The sequence below is a fragment of the Triturus cristatus genome, chromosome 4_1 (assembly GCF_964204655.1).
Source record: "Triturus cristatus chromosome 4_1, aTriCri1.1, whole genome shotgun sequence".
NCBI lineage: Eukaryota > Metazoa > Chordata > Amphibia > Caudata > Salamandridae > Triturus > Triturus cristatus.
This window is the reverse complement of record NC_140585.1, coordinates 1,173,613,066-1,173,638,839: the sequence shown is the minus strand read 5'-3', so window position 1 is coordinate 1,173,638,839 and position 25,774 is coordinate 1,173,613,066. Positions and strand designations below refer to the sequence as shown.

The 25,774-nt window shown below is 41.8% G+C and overlaps 1 protein-coding gene across 7 annotated transcripts in view; it reads right to left on the bottom strand.

Moving 5' to 3' along the window:
• The window catches only part of LOC146856285 (von Willebrand factor A domain-containing protein 7-like), a 288,620-nt gene that overhangs the window by 139,861 nt on the left and 122,985 nt on the right, over nucleotides 1-25,774 (bottom strand). For all 7 annotated transcript variants that reach the window (XM_085654386.1, XM_085654387.1, XM_085654384.1 and 4 more), the window contains 3 exons: nucleotides 14,922-15,197; nucleotides 12,588-12,681; nucleotides 2,086-2,232 (listed from right to left, as the gene is read on the bottom strand). In XM_085654386.1, the coding sequence (XP_085510512.1) occupies nucleotides 2,086-2,232; nucleotides 12,588-12,681; nucleotides 14,922-15,197 (517 nt within the window). The remainder of the gene's footprint in view (nucleotides 1-2,085; nucleotides 2,233-12,587; nucleotides 12,682-14,921; nucleotides 15,198-25,774) is intronic.

The window sequence follows — 25,774 nt, the reverse complement described above, 5'->3', positions numbered from 1 at the left end:
CATGTTTCATCCATCATCCATCCATCCATCCATCCATCTTTCCTACTTTCTTTCCATCTATCACTCTATCTTTTCTGTAGATTCCTTCATCCTTCTCTTCATCCAAACTTCTCTCCATCCGGGGGTAAATGGGAGTGCGGGTGTGATTGTGACTATATGCGAAAATACGTGAAGAAGGTAGAAAGCTGCTGAAATATTGACAGAGTGAAAGTCTGTGAAGAAAGTAGAAACCTGCTGAAATATTGACAGAGTGAAAGTTAAAGAAAATGAGTTGCTTACGGGTGAAGAGGTTCGTTGTGTGTGAATGGAAGGTGGTGAAGTGAAGTAGATGCAAGGAAGTACATGCGGAGGGACAAAATGAAAAGAAGGTGTGGAACAGGAAAGGGATTGTTGTGAAGTAAGCAGATGGAAGATTTCAGAAAGATGTGATGAGAAAAGGGTGTAACTGTGTCAAAGCGAGGCTTGCAGAGGAAAGTGATGTGAAGGGGAGAGGATGCGTGATTGATGCACTCTTAAGGCCACTGCCCATTCCACAGACCTCAGTAACGTTAAAACCACTGTCTCATATCTTCAGAATTCAATAATTTTCAGTTCTATTTCTTTCACGACATCATTGTTACTCATATTTCCAATACTTCTAACAAGCACTGGCAAAGCCAATAGGTCTGACTTGTTTTAGGTACATGTCCGTTATTACTTGATGTATCTGGATACAATGACTAAGAGGCACTCAAATAATAGTCAGGAAGCACATTTTCTAAAGCACAAGGCTTCAAGTTACATGTTTTGAGAAACGCCTTTTATTGCATTGGCCACGGCTATTGGAAAGAATTCATTGTTACATTTCTTTGGCCGTGAAGACCTTTTAGAGACACCCGCACCTTTTCAACCCACTTATAGCTTTGTGCTACCTTATAAATGTTGCACTATTGTACACTACAGGATTTTTTCTAGTGGACAGGGCTTTTTTTAAAAACAATATTGTGTACTGAGATGTTTATTCCCTTTAACATCTCTTATCAGGTGCCCTATACTTAAGAGATTTTTGACGCTGTGTTTAGACAGAGCTTGTAATGCACTAATCTATAGTAAGAATTTCTGGCATGCCACAGATTCTACAAAGCATTGAAGATTGTTTTATCAAGAGCATTTTTAGGTCCAGTGTTAGCCAAGACCTTTTGATATTACAAACAGATATGTCTCTATCATATTTGCTGTGAGGGCCTTTGGTCTGTTATTCTGCTAGACCTATTAGGTGTGCCAATAAGTGTTTTCAAGCAATCAGAGAAAGCTGAAGGTTGTGCTGAGGGGGGTTTCTTTCACACAATACAGTGTCTTCTGTGAGACGCTGGTATCATACTGTTTGAAACCTGTTGGTGTACAATGGCTCTTTATGCAGTCAAGGCTATTCTCCTGGGGACATTCCTGCCATACCACCTAAAGGTCATGTTTCCATGTGGTTCTCAGGCCAGACAGGCCTTTCATATGACTGGGCATTTCCCCTGTGGGCTGAAGACCCTACAGGCCGTCGTTTGGGCAGGGAGCCGCTCCTGGCGCCTCTCCCACTTTCCCTAGGAGATGTTAATGCTTGCTTTTTGTTTGGTCTTCTGCATTTAAAAGGGTCTGAGTAAGCCTAATTAAGCCATTGCCTTATTTTGTCTTGGTGCCTTGGCTTGTGGCATTGTCAGTCACATCTTGTAACAGAACTCAGGACTATTTAGGTGTCACTGCTTCCTATTGGCTGTTCTGGTGTGTTTTTTAGTCTCCATTTCAAAGCATGAGGGAATATTTCAGTCTGTTAGCTGCTCAGTAGCACAGGTAGCACTGGCGAGAGAGCACTGACAAAACCATCTAAATAAAGGGTGGCTTGCATTCTATTACATTCATTTTTCAGATGCTTTTGTCATTTTTCTCTCCCCGGTACACAAACAAGCAGTGACAAAGCCAAGACCATGCAGTACAAATGCCAAACCTTTTGGCTTTGCCATTACTTGTTGTTTTTAGGTGGCAATTCCTTCCTTACACATGCACACGTGTACACAAATTCTCATTTCCAAAGCATGTCAAGTATGGAGACCAACTTACCCTTTGGCTTTTCAGCTGTAGAGAATAATGGAATATATGGATAAGCCATGAAGTAACCTGTCGTGAGGATGTTGTTCTCTAAGATTTCAGGCGGTATGTTGTTCTCACATTTTTCATCACAGTTAACACATGTTCTTTGTGTAGGACCTGGAAGAATATCAAAGAAGAAAAGTCAAATCACATGTAAATCCACACATATAGTTAAGTCTTAAAATCAGAAAGCTCCTCTATAGGCACTTAGTGTTTTGCTGCAAATATGTGGAACCCTTTACCGCGCAGTCCCCCCTAAATCAACATTGATATTGTACACCCTGTCTTTGGCCTGTAAATTTAATAGACCTCTAAGACTTGGAAATACAGGGCAGAACTCTCTAGAAATAAGGCCATTCATTGCCAATATACATATGGTATTATATGGCTAGGTAGTGATGATGGTATAGTCCTGATGACCCACTCAGCTACGGTGTAATGTGGTACAGTATTGTAAAGCAAGTTGGAGTGGTATGATGATAAGGTATGAGTGACATGGTATGGCCTGATATTTTCAGTCTGGTGTGATTTAATGCTGAGTAGCATTCCTTCTGAAGTGATGGATAGAATGCTTGAATCAAGCTCAACCACTGGTAATTACTTGGGACCTGCATTCCAGACCATCTCTATTTTGCACACCATGCCACCTCAGTTTGGTCTTGGGATGCTTGTGCTCCAGTTCGGGGAAGACCTGACCTTGCAGGTCGGGCTGCCCTGTTCCCATTGGTGCAAGGTCAAGACTGATTTGCATAGAGCTGATCCAAACTGAGTTGGCATGGTGTGCAAAATACAATGAACTGGGATGTTGCCCGAGTTATTACCACCGGCAGAGATTAATCCAAGAATTCCATCCATCACACTTTTGCATGCTTCAGTGTGACACCCTAAATGGGACGTTTATTCCCAGACGTAGGGCTCATGCACAATGTGCCATTGGAACCAGGCTATACGCGACTACTGTGCCATAATAAGGGCAAAACTGGTCTTAGGTTGCTGGTGCTCTGGTTAAGTGAAGACTAGCATGGCAGTTCAGGCTGAACTGCCCCCATTGGAGCCAGGCCAAGACTGATTTGTCAATGGCTGGGTCCAAACTGAGGTGCTTGGTATAAAAAATAACAATGGACTGGGATGTGGCCCCAAATAGCTGCCAGTGGCTGAGATTTACTCAAGCACTCCATCCATCCCTTTTTTTTATTTCAGGATATTATACTAAGGGGAGTATTGCATCATAAAAAGGAATGTACGAAATCACAATTTGTCTCATGAAATTTTGCAAAATTCAATAAACGTTTGTGAAATTACTTAATGTTATGTTTCTCTTTTTTTTTTAAACAAGCATGCTCTTCATTTAAAAATTAAACTCCTGACATACCAGCAGGAAATAGGTGTGAGAAAAATGGTCTCTTTTTGAAACATTTGGTGTATGAATGAGTCTCAATGTGTTTTTTTGGGGACTTTTTTTCGTATGTTACAAAAAAATCACACTGGGGCATATTATCAAGACAAGCGATAAAATTATCGCCGCTTTAGCGGCAGCAAACTGCCGCTAAAACTGCAATATTGGGCTTGATAATATGCTCTATGGAATTCCAATTGAAGCCCATGTTAGATGTGATGGACATCTAACATGAGTTTCAATTGGAATTCCATAGAGCATATTATCAAGCTACAACAACTAACAGAAGGTGCAAAGTCCATTCATGGAGAACAGCAAGCCACTACGCGCTGTGAAAGAGTGCAAGAGACTCTTCAGATAGTTAGTACATCACCTGGCGGGAGTTAAGAGTCCATCAGCCCACCCTTACTGGCGGAACTTCATCATCTGAGACTCTAGGGAATCACGGTCTGGGCCCGCAATATCTAGCCAAAAGGCTCTGCTGGGTGCACAGCCTAATGCTTCCTGAAAAGCAAAAACTCCTGCCAAGGTGTATGTTCAAACCCTGAGGGCTCCAGTGATGTGCAGTGCTCTAGTGTGAATGTGAATTAAAAATGAATACCTGGGCAAAAAAATATGTTTATTGGGAATTGTCCAGGTGTCATATCTAAAAGAACCTATAGTCTTGAAAGAATAGACTATTTTCCTGGCTCAGTTTTATAGGGTCGACATGTTTCAGCCGATGTGGTCAACTGACCCGGCTTTCTTCAGGACCAAAATACGGTGGACAAATAAAACCCCCATGGACACACTGCTACAGGTAAGTCAAAAGATGTTCCTTAAAATTACGTCATTTTCAAGTGTAATAGGGTTCAAGAAAAGACATATATCTTATATCTTATGCAAGGTTTGGAGTAAGTAGTTATCAACTATGTTTCTGTTGACACCAAACACAAAAACCAATAAACCCTTTGTTTAAATAAAAATGAACCTGGAGTTTTAAGCAGAGTTCAGCACGAGGGGTGTAATCAGCTAACTTTTAACCTCAAACAGAACACTCTTTGTCAAACAATAATGGACCATTAACCAAAGTACAAAAGCCCCTTTCCTTACCTGTCCGTCGGTACTTCAGACCAGCCTACGAGCTGTCTGGGAGGTGGCGGCAGGAAGGAAAGGGGTCCTTAAATACCCGCCTTAATTGCGTTAAAAGATTCAATTAGAATCAGGTGCGGGTGCGTTCATAGTACCAGCGCGACCATCAGGCATATGGAGCATGCGCCAAACTCAGGACACGCGTCTCCAAACATGCGCGCTGCACGAACCAGCCAGATCGAGTGTATGCGGCCGGCATCTCCACAGGGCGCATGCGTGTTAGAGAGCCCAAGGAGACGCCAGCATCACATCAATCAATACGCTGCATGAATGTTTGAAAATCGAGTGCTGTGGCTAGCCTATCCTCAATGGCAGGAGCTCATGCGCGTCAGAAACCTTATGCAGGGCGCGAAGCCCAAGACGCTGACTATGGTGTATGCATATCACAAAAGTAGATTGTGCCGCTGGAGTGTCCCTAACGGAAAAAATGCATGCACGTTCGGGGACCCAAAACGGGCACAAAAATACTCGTTACGGTACATGCATGTTTATAAAAACGGTGGAAACCTTGTATTGAGTGCCCCAATTCGTTTCTATTCATACGTGGTAAATGAACCCTCAAGAACCTCATGGCTTCATACCCGCGCATGCGTGCTGGTGTCGAGGCTGACTAGTTGTTTACAGTGACAGAGTCAGCACTAGCCATAAACGACCCACAGCACACACAAAACCGAACCACTCTATTGCTAATTTTTACAACCTACAAGATTAGCTCTTATGCCGGTTGATCTTATATAACGGTAACTGTCTATACTTAACTAGAAATACAGCAGCTACCATTTCTAGGCTATATATCTAGTATGGTGTATGTACAGAAGGGGTGGAACCAAAGGACCTGACCACCAACAGACTTGACCACCAACAAACGGCCTCTAAATACTAGATAGAATGTTAACATGTAGCCAACAGCGAAAACCAGCAACTGTTGCCAAAACCATGCTAACAAACATTGTCCAAGAGTGTCATGACAAATAATAGTGATAGACAGTGCGTAAAGGGGGCAGATGCCGCGATGTAAACGTGTCTCTGTGGAATGGAGTCGGAGTACTCCTATACACAACAGGGCAGATATCCTATAGGATCAGATATCCTATCAATGGTTAAGGATATCGTATGTAATGAAGTCTCTGATGGAGTGTCTGCATACCAGTAGGTTTTCAAACTGATGATTATCAAACCAGATTTCAGATAGAGGCCCATGGTATACTATCATTAAGGCCGTGTGTGTCTGTCTTCAATTTGAAAATCCACCTCTGCTCTTTGGAAAATAGGAACCTTGAAATATCTGTTACTTGCTGGGGAATAAAAGGACGTTCCAGCACAAGCCACCTCAGATCATCGGCCTTATGTTTTTTGGCCAGAAAATGATCTGTCAAACAGGTGGACTGTTTCATGCATCGGATGGTGCTCTTGTGCTCACTTATGCGGTGCTTAACTTTGCGTGTGGTATATCCGATGTAGCGCAGAGTGCAAGGGCATGTGATCATATAGATCACACACTCCGAATTACAGTTTGTGTGGTTGTGTAGTATCCAAGGACGGCTCGTCCCTATGTCCACCGATGTAGTCTTGGTGGTCTGAGGGCAGACACTGCACGAGCCGCATGGATAATGGCCTCGTACCGGGGGTAGTGACCACAGAGTATTAACATCACGTGTAGGCTGTGACAATGGTCGTGTGTGGACAAGGCTGTTCCGTAAGCTCGGACCCTTCTTGAACGCAAAAAGGGGGGGCGGGATGTTTTCAGATGCCACATTGAGTATATGCCAATGATTCCATACTGTTTCTGTAATCGATTGGACAGGGTACAGAAGGTAGTTACAAAGGTAAGCCTGTCACTGGGGGTCCTGGGAGTGCTATTATCCAGCAAAGCATCTCGATTATTGTTCGACGCTCTCTTCCATGCTTGCCGCACCAGGCGCCTAGGGTATTGTCGCGACCGGAGTTGAATCGCTAATTCTTTAGCATGTTCGTCAAAAAGATCCCTAGTGGAGCAGTTCCTCCGCACACGTAGGAACTGACCCACGGGGAGATTCTCCCTGAGGGCCTTGGGGTGATAGCTATCAAAGGAGAGAAGAGAATTCCTCGACATAGGTTTTTTGTATAATTCACATTGCAGTGAATTCTCATGGAAGAAAATGGAGATATCCAGGAAGGCTAACCGTCGTTGATTGAACTCGATGGTAAAGTTCAAAAAAGCATTTTGTTGGTTAAGCCAAGTATGGAAAGCCAGAATCTCTTGGCTAGTGCCTCGCCATACCACCAGTATGTCATCTATGTACCTCTTCCACAGCACCAGATGATGACGATAAGGGTTGCTGTGGTTCAGTACATGATTTTGTTCAAACAGATGAACATACAGGTTGGCGAGGCTGGGCGCAAAAACACTGCCCATAGAGGTGCCAGACGTCTGGAGATAGATCTGATCTTCAAATCTGAAGAAATTCTCCGTCATAGCTAGTCTAGCGCACTCCATAATGAAAGTGACGGGGTCATGCTGTTCAAATCCCGTGCTTCCAACAATCCTCTAATGGAGTCCAAAGTTTCTTATTGTGGAATACACGTGTAGAGTGACTCCACGTCAAAACTAGCCAAAATATCGGTATCGATGTTGAACTCGATATCGGGAAAAATCCGTAAGACATCAGACGTGTCTTTGAGATAAGTCGGCATCTCAGTGACCATAGGCCGTAAAAACACATCCACAAATTTAAACAAAGGCTCAAGTAATGAGCCAATCCCAGAAATAATGGGTCGTCCTGGGGGTGGTCGTTGGTTCTTGTGGATTTTAGGGAGGCAGTAAAAAAAAAGTTAGCTGATTACACCCCTCGTGCTGAACTCTGCTTAAAACTCCAGGTTCATCTTTATTTAAACAAAGGGTTTTTTGGTTTTTGTGTTTGGTGTCAACAGAAATATAGTTGATAACTACTTACTCCAAACCTTGCATAAGATATAAGATATATGTCTTTTCTTGAACCCTATTACACTTGAAAATGACGTAATTTTAAGGAACATCTTTTGACTTACCTGTAGTAGTGTGTCCATGGGGGTTTCTCTAGGTCTTTGACGTTTGAGTTCTTTTAGGTTTATTAGATTGTTTCAAGGTATGTGTGAAGAGTCTGGACAGATAAGTATCAATATGCAACTTGTCTGCTTGCCCTCACATTTAAACAGAGCGGTGCCTCCATCTCCGAGCGGTCAGCCGGGTGAGGTGAGGCGTTTCTCCCACAAAAGGCTGGGTGAGTTCAAAACAGTTTTAATGTAATTCTGTTTATATGCAACCATCATTGTGGTTTTTGTAGAGAAGGCAGTGCATAATGGGCATTGCTGAATAGCGGCCATGAATGCTGTGATTTATGTGTAAGATGTTTTTTCTGACGGTTGATTCTCCGGATTCTCTCTAGGAAAGCAGACATAGTTCTTACGTCCAAGCACGAGATTGCTTGTCCGGTAGGGTGGCTATCGCCACAAATTTATCTGACGATTAAGGGTGGGCGTAGTTCGCGAAGTAGCACTTCGCGAAGCTACGCAAAGTGAAGTTCGCACTACGCGAGCTACGCGTAGCACTTCGCGAACTGCGTAGTAACATGTTCGCACTGTGCAAGATGTTGTTTTCAATGATTGCACAGTGCGGACAAGCAACCGGCACTGTGCAATCATTGAAAATGGCATCTTGCACAGTGCGAGCTGTAGTTTTCTGCTGCTCGAGTAGATTTTTACTCGAGCGGCAGCTTTCTCAACGCGAACTGGTAGTTTCTCATCGCGAGCGGTCACGAGCATACGCGACCCCTCGCAATGAGAAACCTGACCTCCTCGCGTTGGGAATCTCGCCGGTAGGTTTATTTTCCATGCTCGCGATCGCGAACAAGGAAAAAGTCTCGCTAGGATGTCATTTTGCTTGCTCGCGGTCGCCAACTTGACGTTGAGGACCGCGAGCAAGCAAAAAATGACCGCAGCACTACGCAACACTACGCTACGCGTGTTCGCACTGTGCTACGTGCAGTTCGCGTAGTGCGAAGTAGCGCGAACTTCGCAAACTACGCGAGCGTAGCGTAGTGCTTCGCCCAGGCCTACTGACGATTGCACCTTCATTGTCTAAATTTTGTTTTTCACAATTCACAATTAATGTGTTTACCCTGCAGTAGCTTTTATTTGTCCACCGTATTTTGGTCCTGAAGAACTTTGGTCAGTTGACCACATCGGCTGAAACATGTCGACCCTATAAAACTGAGCCAGGAAATAGTCTATTCTTTCAAGACTATAGTTTTTTTTAGATATGACACCTGGACAATTCCCAATAAACATATTGTTTTGCCCAGGTATTCATTTTTAATTCACATTCACACTAGAGCACTGCACATCACTGGAGTCCTCAGGGTTTGAACATACACCTTGGCAGGAGTTTTTGCTTTTCGGGAAGCATTAGGCTGTGCACCCAGCAGAGCCTTTTGGCTCGATATTGCGGGCCCAGACCGTGATTCCCTAGAGTCTCAGATGACGAAGTTCCGCCAGTAAGGGTGGGCTGATGGACTCTTAACTCCCGCCAGGTGATGTACTAACTATCTGAAGAGTCTCTTGCACTCTTTCACAGCGCGTAGTGGCTTGCTGTTCTCCATGAATGGACTTTGCACCTTCTGTTAGTTGTTGTAGTATCTTTTGGGGATTGGAGGTGTAGTAGTCCCTAAACTAAATTTCCCCTGTGACCCTTATATAAATTGTGTTTTTGGGCATAATATCAAGCCCCTTATCGCCGTTTTAGCTGCAGTTTTCTGCCGCTAAAGCGGCGATAATTTCATCGCCTGTCTTGATAATATGCCCCTCTATTCGAAATTGCAAGGATTTTTGTAAGTTCTCATGACTCAAAACTCAGGAATTTCCCAATCATAATTAAAATATTGGCCAAGTTTAATGGTATTGTATCAAATGGAATGGTATGGCAAGGTTTCACATCACACAACTTGGTTTGCATTGCTATGGATGACATATGTTTTGATGGTTAACTCTGGTGCGGTGTAATACAGTTCAGCATTGTAAGGCAAGTTATAATATGACATTGTAAATACAGGACAATGTCATTCGTATGGTAATATGTGTAATATTATTATGGTTTGCCATTGTTTTATTATGGTGAGCTTTGTTATTATATGGTTTCTCCAGTGTTTAGGCAAGGTCGGAAAAATTAGATGAAAATTCGGCTCTGTAGATATTTTTGTGGTGCGACTGTGAACTGTGAAATAAAAACATAATTTTTGTTAAGAGAACATAAAATTCTATCAGTTATGTCTGGTGCTTAGCACAACATTGTTGCTTTTGGTGTTGCCATTTTTGTTTGATTCAAAGATTGAGAGATCTCCTCTGCAGGGCAGTAGGAGAGGTGGTGATATTTAGAACACAGCCTTTGATATCCCATCTAAACAACTGGGTGGGCAGCAAGAGGAAGTTTGGTGAATGACACCCGCGCTGATACACATGTTCTTAACAGTTAACTGGGTTGACAAAGAAACAATTTAAGTGTAGCTATAGCAGAAGCTTGTCCAGGAATGCAGTAGGTTTATTAGCCACTAATACAGAAGAAATGTTGTTTTTTGGTGTGATATTAGATAGAAAAATATCTAGGAAGGCTTTACATAAACTGCACCCATTAAACATGCCTGCTGTGCACCCCATTACATAAGCTGCAGCAGTGTTGCCGCACGTTGCTTCAGTGGATGACTGCACCCCTGAATGCTGGACACAGCCTCAGAAAGGGGAGCTTTTACTGAACACTCTCTACAAGTGTGATAGAGACCCCTGATCATTGCGGGGACCGGGGCTACCCGTGTCAATGGACCCACGGCAGAATTTGCCTGGATTGGTGCTGGCGCCCTTTGGTCCGAGTCCACCTTCCCTTAATGCCACTTGCACACTATTCTGGTATCCCCCTACAATAGTGCCTATACTGTAATGGGATTAGGTATTTTGGCACACATTCATTAGTTTGGGATTACCATGGCCACTGGTGAATGAATAAGGGGGTTTTAAACATCAGAGAGCATTATAACTTTTTAGCTTCAGCCAACATTAGACATCTTTTCACATGTCTCTACCTCCCTCAGGCCAAAGCTCTTATAGAGTGTTTCAGTGCAGATTTAAAAGAGTATGCACAGTGACCTCTGTCTGCAATGATTCTTTACCAAGTTATAGGTGTATCACACATTGCCCTAAAGCAATAGTAAACTACCACTTTTTGACTTTTTGAAATACAGAAGTTAGAAAGGTAGTCACCACTCCTCTCCAAAGGTCAACGGAGTGTTGTTCTGTACATGTCACGTGTGATGTTACTGATGTTACTGCCACTAAGAGCTGAGTGGAAATGGAGCAGAATGCCAGCAAAGCTTATCGAGGTGTAAAGAAGAGAGGTAAGAATTTGTAGTCTTGGTTATAAATATGTGATGGTGGTTTAATACGTCTGATTTGCAAAAAATGTTAACAATTTTGCCGCTCTGAATAGATTGAGGGGGTAAAGTTGGGATACGATTATGTCAGGTAAAGGTGGAGGGTACAAGAAAATGAGTTGGGTTATGAGGGTGGTTGAGAGTTGCCAGGTGGTTATAAATAGGGTTGTCGAGTGCACTGTGTGCAAGGGTATGTCAAGTGTGGGCACTTCACTAGGTGCAAACCATGGAGGTGATGTGCCTAAACCATCTGTAGTTATTCCATGAACTAGCGATGGCTCCGGAATGGAATGTGTAGGGGGTGGTGATATTTATTCGTGCTTATGTAGCCATGTGTTCCCTAGCAAATGTTTACCTGCCCTCCCTTTTTGGCTGTATTTGAATATATTTTTAAACGGAGAGGAATGGAGTCATGGGAGTCCTCTGATGCTCCTGGAAACACTAAATATATTGGTTTATATACAAGGGAGTAGCCAGAAATATAATGCCCCTAACTTTGAACAATAACGTAAATGGCAAAATCGAGCGAGTGTGATGAGCAAGTCTACCAGTCATTCAGGGGATTTTACCCCCTGAGGGAAGTATTAAATCCCCTTCCTTCTCTCACTCCTTCTTTGTCTTTTTTATTTCTTTCCTTCCTTATCCAATCTTTCTGTCCTCTTTTAAGCTTTCCATCCATCCCTCTTTGTCACTCTCTTTGTTTTCATCTATCCTTCCTTCTCTTCACCCGTCTTTCTTTTTTCTTTCTTCCTTCCTTTCTCTATCCACCCACCCACCCATCCATCCATCCATCCATCCATCCATCCATCCATCCATCCATCCATCCATCCATCCATCCATCCATCCATCCATCCATCCATCCATCCATCAATAAATCAGTTCCTCCTTCTCGCCATCCATCAAACATCCATCTGTATGTCATTTCTTTTTTAAATACATCCATCCATCTTTCTTTTCATACATTCATCCTTCTCTGGATCCGTCCAATCTTCTCTCCATACGATCTTATCTCCATCTTTCCAGCTCTCTGCCCATCGATACTCTCCACCCACTCATCAACCTTCCAGTCCTTATCTCTAACTATCCCTAATCTATCTCTGCATCCATCCACCCACATTGCCTTCAATCTCAACACCCAAACATCTCTCAAACCATTCTTCCTTCCACCCATCTGTGTTTCTCTCATGCTTCCATGCGTTCTTGTTTCATGTGTTCTCCCTCCCCACTGCTCATCATACTAGTTTCTTACACTGGTATTCAAGGGCTTCTGTTTGTAGACCAGCACTTCGATCAAATCAAAAGGAGCTCTAAAGAAAAAGCTATGTTCATCAGGACTGCCCAGTGACACTCCCCCCACGCCTTTAAGCTACTAAAGTCGGGGTTCAGGATGGTGTACAGTGACAGAGGTTGGAACAGCTGATCCTAGAGAAATGATGCTGCTGTACAGGGTTAAAAAATGTTATCACCACATCTGTGCTGTGTCTTTTTCACAAGGAGGAAAGTCTTTTTACCTGCAATATTTCCAATGTTAATATCTGGAGAAGTTATGCCTGGATTTGGTTCCCTGTGTCCTAATTCCACGTAATTACTGTGGCTGTAAAAATCCTGAAGGAAACAATACGGAGAAAAAAATATACAGACAAGCTTAATACTTAATCATGAAAGGAAGGAAAAATACAAATCATGAGAAAAATAAATGTTACTTCGACTACTACTGAAGGGGCTATTTAGTGTATGAATGTAGTTACTACCAGGGCTTTAAGTGGGATGAAAAAACTGGGGGGTCTCTCAAAGGAGTATGGCTAATGTAATTAAGGGCGTGGCCTAAAATCACAGAAGCTAAAAATCTGTGCTTAGCATAGTGTGCAACCCAACTTGTATTTTGCTGTTTCTGTCATTGCATCTAGCTATATGATACAACAAGTAACTTCATACCTACAACAAGTCAGGACTATTGGCTTTGTCAATAGTTGTTATTTGCATAAGATAAATAAGCAGCAACTATGGCTTGTTGTATTTAATATTGAAAAAGCTTCCACTTAAAGCCCTGGTGACACCATGACAATGTTGCTGCTTCTGAGTTTCAAAAGGAGAAGGGAAATCCAGAGAGAAAATGGCTCTCTTTAAAGGATTTCCCTTCCCCTACAACGCTCACCTGGCATGACATCATGCCATAACTTCGCCACCAGTGAAAAGTGAGCAGTGTGAGCACGCGCACATTGATGTGCCTGCTGTCACTGCCGTCTGGGAAAAACGGACCGCCTGTGCCAGGGCACAAAACAGAGCCTGATAGAGACCCGTTTTGAGGCCCCGTTTAAAAAACTGGCGGTGCTCAGCACCTATGAGACCCGGCCCACTTAAAGCCCTGGTTACTACTACTAATATTATGAACTAAACAGTATTAGAACATTGGAATCTGGAGCACTCCATTGAATACAATGGAATGCTCCGAGCTTCTATGGGAAGCCCGCAGAGAAACATTCCAAGTTGTTTTACAAAGGCCTCTCGGAGCCTGAGGGGATTTAAACCCCCTCGGGCTCTGAGAGGCCTTTGTTTTATTTGTTAAAACAGTCTGACCTCTAGGGGTGGACTGTTCTAATAGCCTTATAGCCCTCCGTAGTTGGGCTATACTGGCCATTAAGGTCCCGCTCCCTCGTGCCATTAATGCTGGAGCGGACCTTTAATGGCTGGCATAGCCCACTACGGCGGGCCATAAGGCTATATTATTTATCATTTTTGTTACCCAATAGTTATTGGCCACAGGTCTGGACTTTGAAGTGGTGAATGTTATTAACACCCTCTAAAAAGGGTGATAACAGCTGTTAATTGCCTGCTTCACAATTGGGGGCCTGAGCCATATCGAGGGCACAAAGGAAGGGACATGCCGTTTATTATCTGTAAACAGCACACATCCTTCTAACCTTACCCTACACAGGCAGACAAAGAGGCAAACATACCCTGTCTTGATTGTCCCAATGTCACACTGCCACTGAACTTATAATGGAGGCAAACAACAGTAGTTAGTGCTGGCATTCTGATAGACTGAACCAATTTCAGCATTGCAAGCTAAGTAGCACACAAACAATAATACTACTGCACAACAATAATACAGTTATTAATATTAATTACAACAAATATGCTAGCAAGAATAGCAAAGACAAAAATAACAGTAATAGCAATAATAATAATGATAAAAATAATAATAGTACAAAGAGGAATAGCTGGTAAGATAAAAAAAGCAAATGGCCTGATTCACCAAGAACCTCTGCAATAGTGGCAGAGACTTGCAGTGTGGAGATTCCTCTACGACTGCGAAGACTCTGCCACGATGGCAAAGACTCTGCCACGACTGCAGAGACTCTGCCACGACTACTGAGGCTTTTTGTGACTCAGGCCTTGAGGATTTAAAACCTGCAGCCCGCAGGCTCGATTCCCAGGACAGCCCAGTCAGAGATCCTTCTGAAGTCAATAAATGAATGACTGCTGCAAAGCTACAAAATGGCAACCAGTCTATAAAAACATTTTGTCATTGTTGTTGATGTTAATATTATTATTATTATCATTATTATTGTTATTATTATTATTAGTAGTAGTAGTAGTAGTAGCAGTAGTAGTAGTAGTAGTAGCAGTAGTAGTAGTAGTAGCAGTAGTAAAGATTCATCATGATATCAATTGTAGAGTCTCTAGACCCTCACTGGTGAGTAGGCGCGCTTTATAAGATCACTTATTGATTGATTGATTGAGACACAGACTAGAATTTCTGTGGAATGACAGGTAGACCATAATATCAGATGCAGAGTGATAGAGTGACATGACTTCTCATGTTTCTTTACGTATCTTCTCACCTGACCAGTATGCAGTAGTTTTCCAAGCTCTGATCTCGCGCTCTGGGGATCATTCTCCTTCAGGTTCACAGATGTCCTCTCAATCCCATCGAGAACCAAAGTTTTGGCCTCATCAAATAGCTCAGCATCAAAATGAAACTTCTCGCTGAAGAAGTGTTTCAAGTCCACCGCGACATTATTTGAGGCAATTTCTTCCAGTGCCTCTACCAAGCCAACTGGTGGCACAACTCCTCCATAGTATTGGTTGATCAACATCTCAGCACTGAGCTCTTTCACCTGGAGAACATCAAAGACATGGCTTTGGCTAAAGAATTTAAGATGGAAAACTTGACAAGGAAAACCTCTCATGACACTGTCATGCTAATGAACATTGATAGTCTAGAAGGGCCAGGGCCATGACAGGTTTCCAAGATTGGATTACCACTGGCTATATAAATTCATGCAATTATTGTTAATTAGATGCAAATGTATTTTATGTGGCTACCCACAAACTCTGACAAAAATCGTGCCATCCTGGACCTACGCTTGTCATTTGTGTATCATCAATAACTCTGATAATAACTCCTCATAAACTTGCCTTAAACTATATATCTGACAGCTGTTTTGGTGTATCTTATCTTTATGGTTAAGTCGGTGTTGTGCTCTATCTTAACCTTAAATCATTTTAAAGATCAGATGAGAAGGGTCATAACAATAAAGCAGAGATGCCCTTGTCTACACTTGCTCAACATTACAAATCCCTTCAGTTGCTTTCATTGCCAAGGCCACTTTTGAAGTCGTACTTAATTAGTACAGCCACAACACAATCGCTTTCCTCAAGGTAAGTATTCGTGATGAGCACAACCATAAACAGCAACATGTAAAAGTGGTGCAAATAAATGGTGTGAAAGAATGCATAGTGATAACAAAGATAAAATTAATTACATTTTGTGTACAAGGTTAACCAGATCAAAAAATGCAAACTTAAAAAACACAGACAAATTAATTTTCCAACAACTACATTGTCCAGAGCACACAATTAAACATTAGTAAACAAATTGCCACAAAAAAGTTATTACAGACCCAGACTAAAAAGAAGCAGAAGGAAACCACCAATCTGAATATCTGTGTCTTTAGAGGCCAGGTAGTGGTGTAAGAAGTAGTCTGGGGCATAGTTTGCGGAGTTCTGCGATGCAGATCTCCGTAAAATGACAAAAAAAACTCCACTGCTCTACATTGCAGTGAATTACATAGCACCGTTTGTACTGACTTTTAGCGCTGGGTGTTTGACCCATGCTGTAAAATCAGTGCAAACGGCAACAGGTGCAGCGCAAGAGGGCGATGCTTCTTACTGCAGCTCAAGTAGAAGTTCGGGCAGTAGCTTCCTCAACAGTAATGAAAGCTTTTTCAACATGAGTGATAGCGACCATCTGCGACCATCCAGGTTGAGAAATCTCGCTGGGAGGTGGTCTAGCATTGGATTTTACTCGCTCGCGCTGGGCAACTTAACAGAGGCGAGTGCTAGCGGGGAAACACCACCCCATCCTAGTAAGAAGTGCCTTGAGTTCTTTACAGATGTCCTCATAGATTGTCTTCTACATTTTGGGTGTGTACCGTAAATTAGATTGTGTAGATGTTTGGATGATTATCCTAGACCCACAACACCAAATATAACATAAAATAAAAACATAACAAAAAGTAAACAACAGAAAGTTAACACATTAATGCCGAAACAAAATGCAACTGTGAGGATTTTTAGTGTTTGTCTAGTTTGTTTTTAGGTTGTTTTATTACGTTGTAAAGTGAAATGGGTGTGTTGGTTTTCTGCTTTGTTGTGTTGCTGTGTTGTTGATTCATCTTACTTTGATTGTGTGTCCTTTTGGTGGTGTAGGCTGGGAATATCAAATTCGAAATAACAACATGACAGAATATCAATACCCCAATATCAAGAGATAAAATACAAATGACCATCCACTTGCTAGGAGAGAGAAAAAATACAAAAGTGAGAAATGAGGGAAGGGCTGAGCAATGAAAGTAGTTTGGAAGGTTGACAGAAGACAAGAAAGAAAGTCACAACATTCAGTTTAATTTTTTTTATAATATTCACATTAATCCACCTCTAAAAAGGGGTGTGAAATTTTTACACTAACCCTTAACTTAATTGTACTCCTTTCTCTACATCTATCCCTAGTCCTATTGCCAAAACAAAAATCTAAAGAGACAATATTTGTAATTGTAATTTTAACATTATTAGAACCTCTAAACCAAATGCTGCTCCTAAAACTAACCCATACTCTAACCACATCTATAACAATGACTTAACCAATCATTAACAAATTCTTTACCCAACCCCACATTTTGAAATCCTCAATCTAAACCTAATCTTAACTCAAACCATAGCCTTAAACTATCCCTAACCACATAACCAATACTATATCTAAAGACACAATAACTGTAACCATTACAAAAAGCATAACTCTAAACCAAATCCTAACCCTAATCCTAAACCTAAAACTAAACAAAACTCTTACTCTATATGTAACCCAATCTTAACAATAACTTTTATTGCAAGATCACAGTATTACAATGAATTGGTTTAGTAAGTAGTTGTTTCCCAGTTTAGAAGGAGAATACATGGGGCTATACTTACCAGTGAAAATGTGTGATGCAAACTGTTCTCTGTAATAAGGTATTTGCACAGTGAAATCGCTAAGCAATGATACCAAGCTGAACCCTGTCCCTGTCCCCAAACTGAACCCCAACTGTTCCCAAACTCTATCCCTAGCAATAAACTGTGAGTGAGAAAATTTGAATCCATAACTCTAACCCTAACAGTCTCCAACACTAATCTTAGCAGGAGGGATAACTCTATCCATATATGTAACTCAAATCCTACCCAGCATTCTCAAACGTTTAAAACTAACATGTATCCTATAATTAATGATAGCCATAACCGACTCGAATCCTAATTCCAAGACCATCCCTAAAACAAAACTTTACTCAGCTCCAAGCCTAGAACCTACACTGTTTACCTGCTCATCTCTGGCCACCTTCACTTACCCTAGCCCTGCTGCCCTAGTTCACTCTACAGCAGTGTTTCACAAACTGTGGGTTCGGTAATGAGCCGATTTTTGTTGGGTCATGAAAGTCCAAGCTATAAATAAAGATACCTTGTCACATTTGGTGCACTTCAATGCCATCGGTCAAATGTCAGGCTACGCCTTCTGACAAATTTCTGGCTATTTTTTTTTAACATGGGGATTGTTGTTTACAAACGCCTCTCACTTTGCAGTCAGAAAAAGACAAGTAAGGTGAATTATGTATCAATGTTGCTGGAGTACAGAGAGTGGGAAAGGTTGTAATGTTTTGTAACACAGAACAAAGTGTAAACACCTATAAATGTACTGCACTCATTCAGCAGTTCGGAAAGCTAAAATAAAGATTTTTTTTAATCCTGAAGTGTGATGGGAACAAAGATTTTAATAGGATCAAAATAAATCAAGAAACTTCTTGGTGATGCGCAAATTATATATATTCACTGAAACCTAATTACCACACAATATCATTTGTGTGCAATATAATTTTATCAGTAAAACTGTATGTCTGTGCAAATTAGTGGCCATTTCAATGGAAAATGTGTTGTCTGTTAATGACAGTCTGCTACCACACAATTTTTTACTTACATTTAAAAATGGTCTGCCTCTTGTCCATTAAAGCTAGGTTGCGTTAAAAAGTCGTCTGGGGTTCTAAAAAGTTTGGGAATTACTGGTTTAAAGGGGAGGAGCCAATTTAGTCGCCAGTGAGGCTTTTGTCTAACTAAAGGACTGACACTGATCCAATTCAGCTGCACTTTCCAAGTGAATGCCTTGCCAGAAAATGGCAATGCCCTAGTGTTACCTCATGCTAGCCTGCTACACCAGTTCTCTGGAGCAGCAAGAATTGTTGCTAATAACTTTTCCAGACAAAAATAAAATAAAGCACATCACTTGCTGCTGTGTTGATTATAAAAACATAAATCCATACATTTTATAAGGTCAACAAGGTCATGAAGTCCTAGTGAGACCTAACAGTAACAAAAAACTTTGGTTGAAGTAGGTGGGAAACAGCCATTACAATACTGTATTTATCATGCAATGCCTTTACAACAATTAGTTCACCACGGAATGCCTTTACCATGCATGCTTTTTTTTTTATTCTTTTTTTTTTTGCCATACGTTTACTTCATAATAACAATTTAAGATACAAAGAAAAAAGGGAAACATCTCATATCACATGTTTAGACATACATAACCTAACACGAAGCAACTAAATATAAAATAAGAAAACAATATCATTAATTAAAGCTTATATAAAGGGAAAGAAGGATGCTAAACCAGCCGGGATATCAGACAGCATTACATTTCATTAATCAATTCCATTGGAGGCTAGGCCATATCTTTTTAAATTTAAGCCATGATCGTGGACCTCTAGCTTTAGCAACAGCTAATTCCATTTACCCAAAATTCATTAATACTTGGACTCGTATTTTGAATCCACACTCTAGCAATACATAATCGTGCACAAATTAAAAAAATAGAAGTGAAAGGTCTCAAATAACTGCCCATATCTCTTATAATCCCTAATACTATTTTCTTCTCGCCGATCTGGACATTATGCCCTATCAACATCACTAATATCATCTTGTTATACACCTTGCCAATAGTTCCTCGGCCTTCAGTCACAAACAGTGTTTCTACTACTTCTGGGGAATTTGTCAGCTCTAAATAGCTCTGACCCCGTGTGAAATAATCTCTTATTTGTAAATATTTAAAAAATGTATTCTGTCGCAAACCATCGAAACCCCTGTTTATCAAAAAGTTGGCCAAGTTGCAGGACATCCTTACACTGCCAATTTTTGCCGATAGCATCATGAAATATATTGGGCATAATAGGATTACCCCATAGTTTCATATAGGAGGGAAACGCTGGAACTGAGTACTCCTTACAGATGTCCTGCCACATCCTAGTGATGTCTCTTATTATCTTGAACTTGACCCATTTGTAGTAGTTCGGGTCTGCCGTTTTATAAAGAAGGAATCCAGTATTGGGTCCGCAGACCAGTTGATATGAGAGCCATACTGAATTAGTATCTGGCCCATCAAGTAGGCTTCGAATACGACCGGCAAAGGCAGCCTAAAAATAAAGTTTAAAATCTGGAAGCTTAAAACCCCATTGCTTGTAAGATAGTTTTATGTGCCTAAGAGCTCTTCTTGCACGTTTGTAACCCCAAATAAAACTACCTACTACACTTTCTAACCGCTTTAAAAATATATACGGAACTCTTACAGTAATTGTCCGAAACAGATACAGAAATTTTGGCAAAATATTCATTTTAACTTTGTTGAACCTCCCGTAGATGCTAAGTGGGAGTCGATGCCATTTACGGAGTTTGGCCGTAATAGTTTTAAGCAGTGGCTCATAATTTAAGAAGACCACTTCTTCCACTCGACTTCTTAAACATATTCCCAAGTAAACTGCCGTTGTTGTATTTTCTAACTCTTGCCTAGTCATGACACACTGATAACTTAAAATAGTATGAGTTTTATTCACGTTTAGTTTGTAGCCTGAAAATTTGCAAAAACGTTGAACTTCTTTCATGATTTCAATTATGGCCTTGTCTGGATTGGAAGAAAAAATGGCAATTTTGTCTGCATACGCAGTTAATTTAAGTTCCATGCCACTAAGCTCAACCGGGTCGATCCTTGGATTTTGCAGCAAGTGTCTTATATAGGGCTCAATATATAATGCGAACAATAGCGGGGATAGCGGACATCCCTGCCGCGTGCCCCTTCTGATAGAAAAGTGAGCCGATGTCAGACCATTCAGCTTCAGTGCTTCTATCGAGTTGTTATACAGTTTTTGAACAGCAGAGATGAACCTTTGAACAAGGCCGAATGATGACATAATCGACCACAGTGCTCCCCAGGCAACTTGGTCGAAGGCCTTTTACGCATCCAACATCATCATCCCCATTTGCTGATTTAGTGGGCCAGATACATCAAATGCAGCAATTGCTGTATTTATATGTGCAACTGTGTCTCTACTCGGGACAAATCCATGTTGCTGTTCTGATATTAGCTGATGTATTATTGGGGCCAACCGGGAAGCTAAAATTTTAGAAAATATTTTTGCGTCATCATTAATTAGTGAGATTGGGCGATACGAGCACATTTCCTCTACTGGTTTCCCTTTTTTAGGGAAAACTATGATATTAGTAATCTTCCAAGTAGACGGAACATCCTCCCCGTTCATAATATTATTCAACAATGTAATAAAAACTGGTGCCAAGATGTCTTTATAGCCTTTATAAAATTCCAGCGGTATAGTATCTTCACCAACCGCCTTACCATTTGGTAAAGAGCTCAGCGCTAGCTCAACCTCCCCAAGTCCAACATCTCGTTGTAGCCCCTCAGAGTCTATCAGATTCAGAACCGGCAGCTCAGATTCTTGGATATAATCCATAGTTACTTGTGTATTAGTAAGCGCTGACTCATCGTACAGATCAGCATAAAATAGTCTAAATTGTTCAACTATGTCTTCTGATCTCATATGAATTAAGCCATCCCCCCTTTGATTGTTTTGATACATGATCTAGCCCTCCGATCAGCAATTTGTGTGGCTAATAAACGTCCTTTTCTTTCTCCATATTCATACTGCTTAGCCTTATATTTATGATATCTAGTAGCTACTTTGTCCACCAGCCCACGGTTAAGTTTAACTCTAGTTTCCACCAGGTACAAATACATTTGTTGTTCCTCCTTGTCTTTTGCTCTAATAGCTCTAGCATGTTGTTGCTCCAGCTCTAATAACAACGTGTACTCCTGTTCCTTCTCCCGGTTAGCCTGCTGATTCTGCCTTAAAATGAACTGCAATGTAGCCCCTCTGACATACACCTTCAAGCAATTCCATGCCACTGCAATAGCCGCAGTACCCCTGTTATTTTCTAAGTATTCCCGTAAAGTATCCTGCATAATTTTCCCATACTCAGGGTTGCTTAGGTGATGTCTAGGAAATGTAAATTCCCTACGTGGCGTCTTATCATCCGACTTGATTTGTACGGTTAACATCACCGGATTGTGGTCCGATGTAATCTTTGGACACACTTCCATAGTTGCTTTATCCAGTATTGCCCTGGTGGTAAAAATCATATCTATTCGGGAATAATGTTTATACGGGGGCCAAGTAAAATGTAAACCCTGGATCTCTTGGGTTTAACCTCCTCCAAGCATCCTCCAACTGATGCAAATGCAGGATTTCCAGAATTGCCGCCCTAGTCCTACCCATTCTAGCCCACTGTGCTGTATTAGTAGTGTCAATCTTTTTATCGATTATACAATTAAAATCACCCATTAGTATCAGGTCACCGTCCCATTCCATCATCATAGGCTTTATTTCGATATAAGCAATATCTTTAAAAGCAGTACAGTTAGTACAGAACAATAAGAGAATAAAAGGAGCCAGTACATTAACAAGCAATTCATATTACAAATGACCCCAATAAATTAGATAAAATCGTTTAAGAACAAATTAAACAAGATAGGAACGCCTAGATGATCTAATGCGCCAGGCCCAACCCAGGAACTTAGCTATACCACAAGCAAATAGTGGGCGGGGATCATTTTTTAGAACACGTAAGTCCTCCTTAAAATGCCTTGTCCCAAGTTCTCTGCATAGTGGTTTTAACCACCTACTGCGGGGGAGAGCATAGGCCGGACATTCAAAAAACAAGTGTGGGATTGACTCTATCTTATGCTCACAAAATGGGCACATAGGGATGGTTTGAGCCGAGGCCTTCCACCTAGAGGTAAGTTCCCCTACAGGAAGTAGGCCTATCCTGAATTGAAAGTACAATGCTCTATCACTGCGCTTTATAATGATGTCCAAGTAGGGTTCGCAAAGGGGCATATCTTTTACTAGTAGGAAGTCCAGGGAGGTCCTGCACAAATTGGAGTTACCAGATCTGCTATCGGCTACCGAATTCCAATATAATTTCTTTAGCACAGGTTTAGGGGGGGGCAGTTCTATTAACCCAGGCATTACCAAGGCCCATGTTGAAGAGAAGACGCTTGACTTCCCTCAACCATTGTATCTTAGACCAGCCCGGTGACTCCAACACATCAGTTAGGCCGTCCGCAAAGCAAGACAACTCTGGGACTCTCCAGATTCTTGCCCATAGAAGGAGAGGGCGGAGTCGAGCCTGATCACCAATTGAACTTAACCCCATATCCAAAAGCAGTGGGAGGGTTGGGGTACTATAAGGAAGTCCCATTAAATCTTTCAGAAACTTATTTTCCGAGCGAGTTAGCTGGTCCGCCTTATATGTCCCCCAAAGTTCTGCCCCATATAAAACTGCATTAACGCCCCTTGCCCTGTAGATGTCAAGAATTGTTACAATAGGTTTTAGGGTTGAGGCACGTTGTTCCTTGAGAAGGACACCCAAGACCCTTTTATGAGTCAACAACATCTTTTGTAAATGACATTCCCAACTCATCGAGTCACAGAGGCGGATGCCAAGATAGTCGAACTCAGTAACCCTCTCTAGAGGAACAGCATCTAAAATTGATGGTTTGACTGTCTTTTTCGGGGGATTGAGAACGAAATACTTAGTTTTCCCAGTATTGATAACTAGCCCCCTTGCGTCACCGTCCCATTCCAACAATTCAGAACATATAAATTGACTAACCTCCGGACAATCATTTTTGGACCATAAACAACACATATCATAGATGTACGCCCCCTATTTATCAATTGGGCAGTTGCCCATCTACCTTTAGAATCGACTATTGTGCTTATTACTGTTGCTCACAGTTTTTTTACTTTAATATGGCTACCCCTCGTATAGAGACTGCCTGTGACGTGCATACTACTACATCAAATCCTAACTGTTTAAGCTGCAATCTATCCTTAAACGCTAGGTGTGTCTCTGTAAGACCCAGTATATGGAGTTTAAATGCTCGAAGCTCCTCCATTACTAACCGTCGTTTCCTGGCCTGATTGAGCCCGGCTACAGTCCAACACATATATTTGAAATCAGACATTAGCTCTTAATTGTATCTTCACTATAGATGCTTCCTCCTTTGTTTTTGTAATCCTTTCCCTTTTATATTTCCCAAACTTACTCTAGCTAAATAAACTAAGACATAGCTATTCAACCCCCCCTCCCTACCCAACCACCCCCTCCCTTCTGATCCCACCACCCATTCAGCCGATAGCAGCCCAGTGCCTTCCTCTGTCTGTCATCCACCCTTCCTAACCCCACCCTGTGCCTACCAGAAAGAATCACCCCTGCCTCAGCTGTCCGCACTGACAGCTTAAAAAGGAGCCTCGCCCTTCCCCCTTCCCTTAACCCACCCGATCCCTGCCCCTTCACCGCCCCAATAAAATAAACTAATGTAAGAAAACTAGTGCAGTTTTAGAAGTCACTAATAATGCAAAATATGAGTAACAGAGCAGGCAAGGCAAACATAACTAAGTAACATTAATAAGCATTTAAAGATTCATTTCGCCTCTATTGCCCATGCCGTAGAATATCTACTATCAGCAATCACTTTTTAGGATCCGACTGCCACTTGGCTAAAGCACTTTATGCCTCTACTTCAGTAAAGAAAACATGTACTTGGCCATTTCTAATAATCTTGAGACGGACCGGCTCTTGGAGAAACACTTGAGAACAGCTTGTTTTAAGGGGGTCCATTAGTTGCCGCAGCCCCCAACGCTTATCCATTGTGAATTTGCACAAATCCGAGCGTGTAAATATGGACAGCTTAATGGGAGTTGCTGGGAGTGCCTTTAGGTAGATTGCCTGTCGCAGCAGAAAGTTCTCCAGAAACACCAGTATTGGTCTTGAATATCTAGGCCCAGTCTGTTACCCAGACATTATTGTCAAAGGCAATCTATGTGCTCGCTGTACTTGGGTGTCCATATCCCAGTCCTCCAATTCAGGAAATGCTTTTTGAAACAGACTGACAATATAGGCCCGGGTTCAGACCCTTCGGACCCTTCTGGTATGCCAAAAATCCTTAAGTTCTGGCGCCGTTGGCGGTTTTCCAAGTTTTCGATTTTGGTCTGCATAAACATGATTTGAGACTCCTGTGTCTTAGTTATATTCGTAGTGTGTGTATTAGCCTCTTCCACTGCTGCAACGCGCTCCTGCTGTTCCACAACTTCTGATGAGAGATGAGCAACCTTTAAGGTAACCTCCCCTAGTGCTTTTTTTATCTCCCTACTATCCGCCCTGGCTTGTTGATAATATTCTTGAGCCTCTGCTCTTTGGCTGGTTAGTGCCTGCAGTATTATAGACAACGATGGTTCCTCACAGTCAACCGACTGAGAGACCCTTTCGGTACTTACTGTCATCCCAGATATAGATATGGATCCAGGTCTAGAGCTGCTAGCCTGCTTAGCGTATGAGGAAGGAGCCTCTGAAGCTGGATCTACCACAGTTGAAATTAGTGAGGGTTCCAGAGTTGCTAAAGTTGTTACTGTTCTTGCTGTCGAAGCTACATGTGCATCTACGAAGTGATGAATGTCTTGTGAATCCCCATTCATACTTCCTCTGCCCTCAACCAAGCTACCAGAGCTAGCAGAACCCTCTGTCTGTGGTATAAAACACCCATTGTTTGATGTGTTGCTTAATTGTTCAGCTTCAGCAACCGCCTCAACCTTTCCAGCAAACTCCACATTTCCAGTATTAGAAAGTCTAAAAATAATTGCTTTCACATTGCCCTTTGAAGCCACCCACTTCCGTATGGGGCTAATTCCAGCCCCCACACCAGGCTTTGCACTCTGTGCCACAGAGTCCTGTAGTCTTCCCACAGCAGAGGCAACTTGAGGTT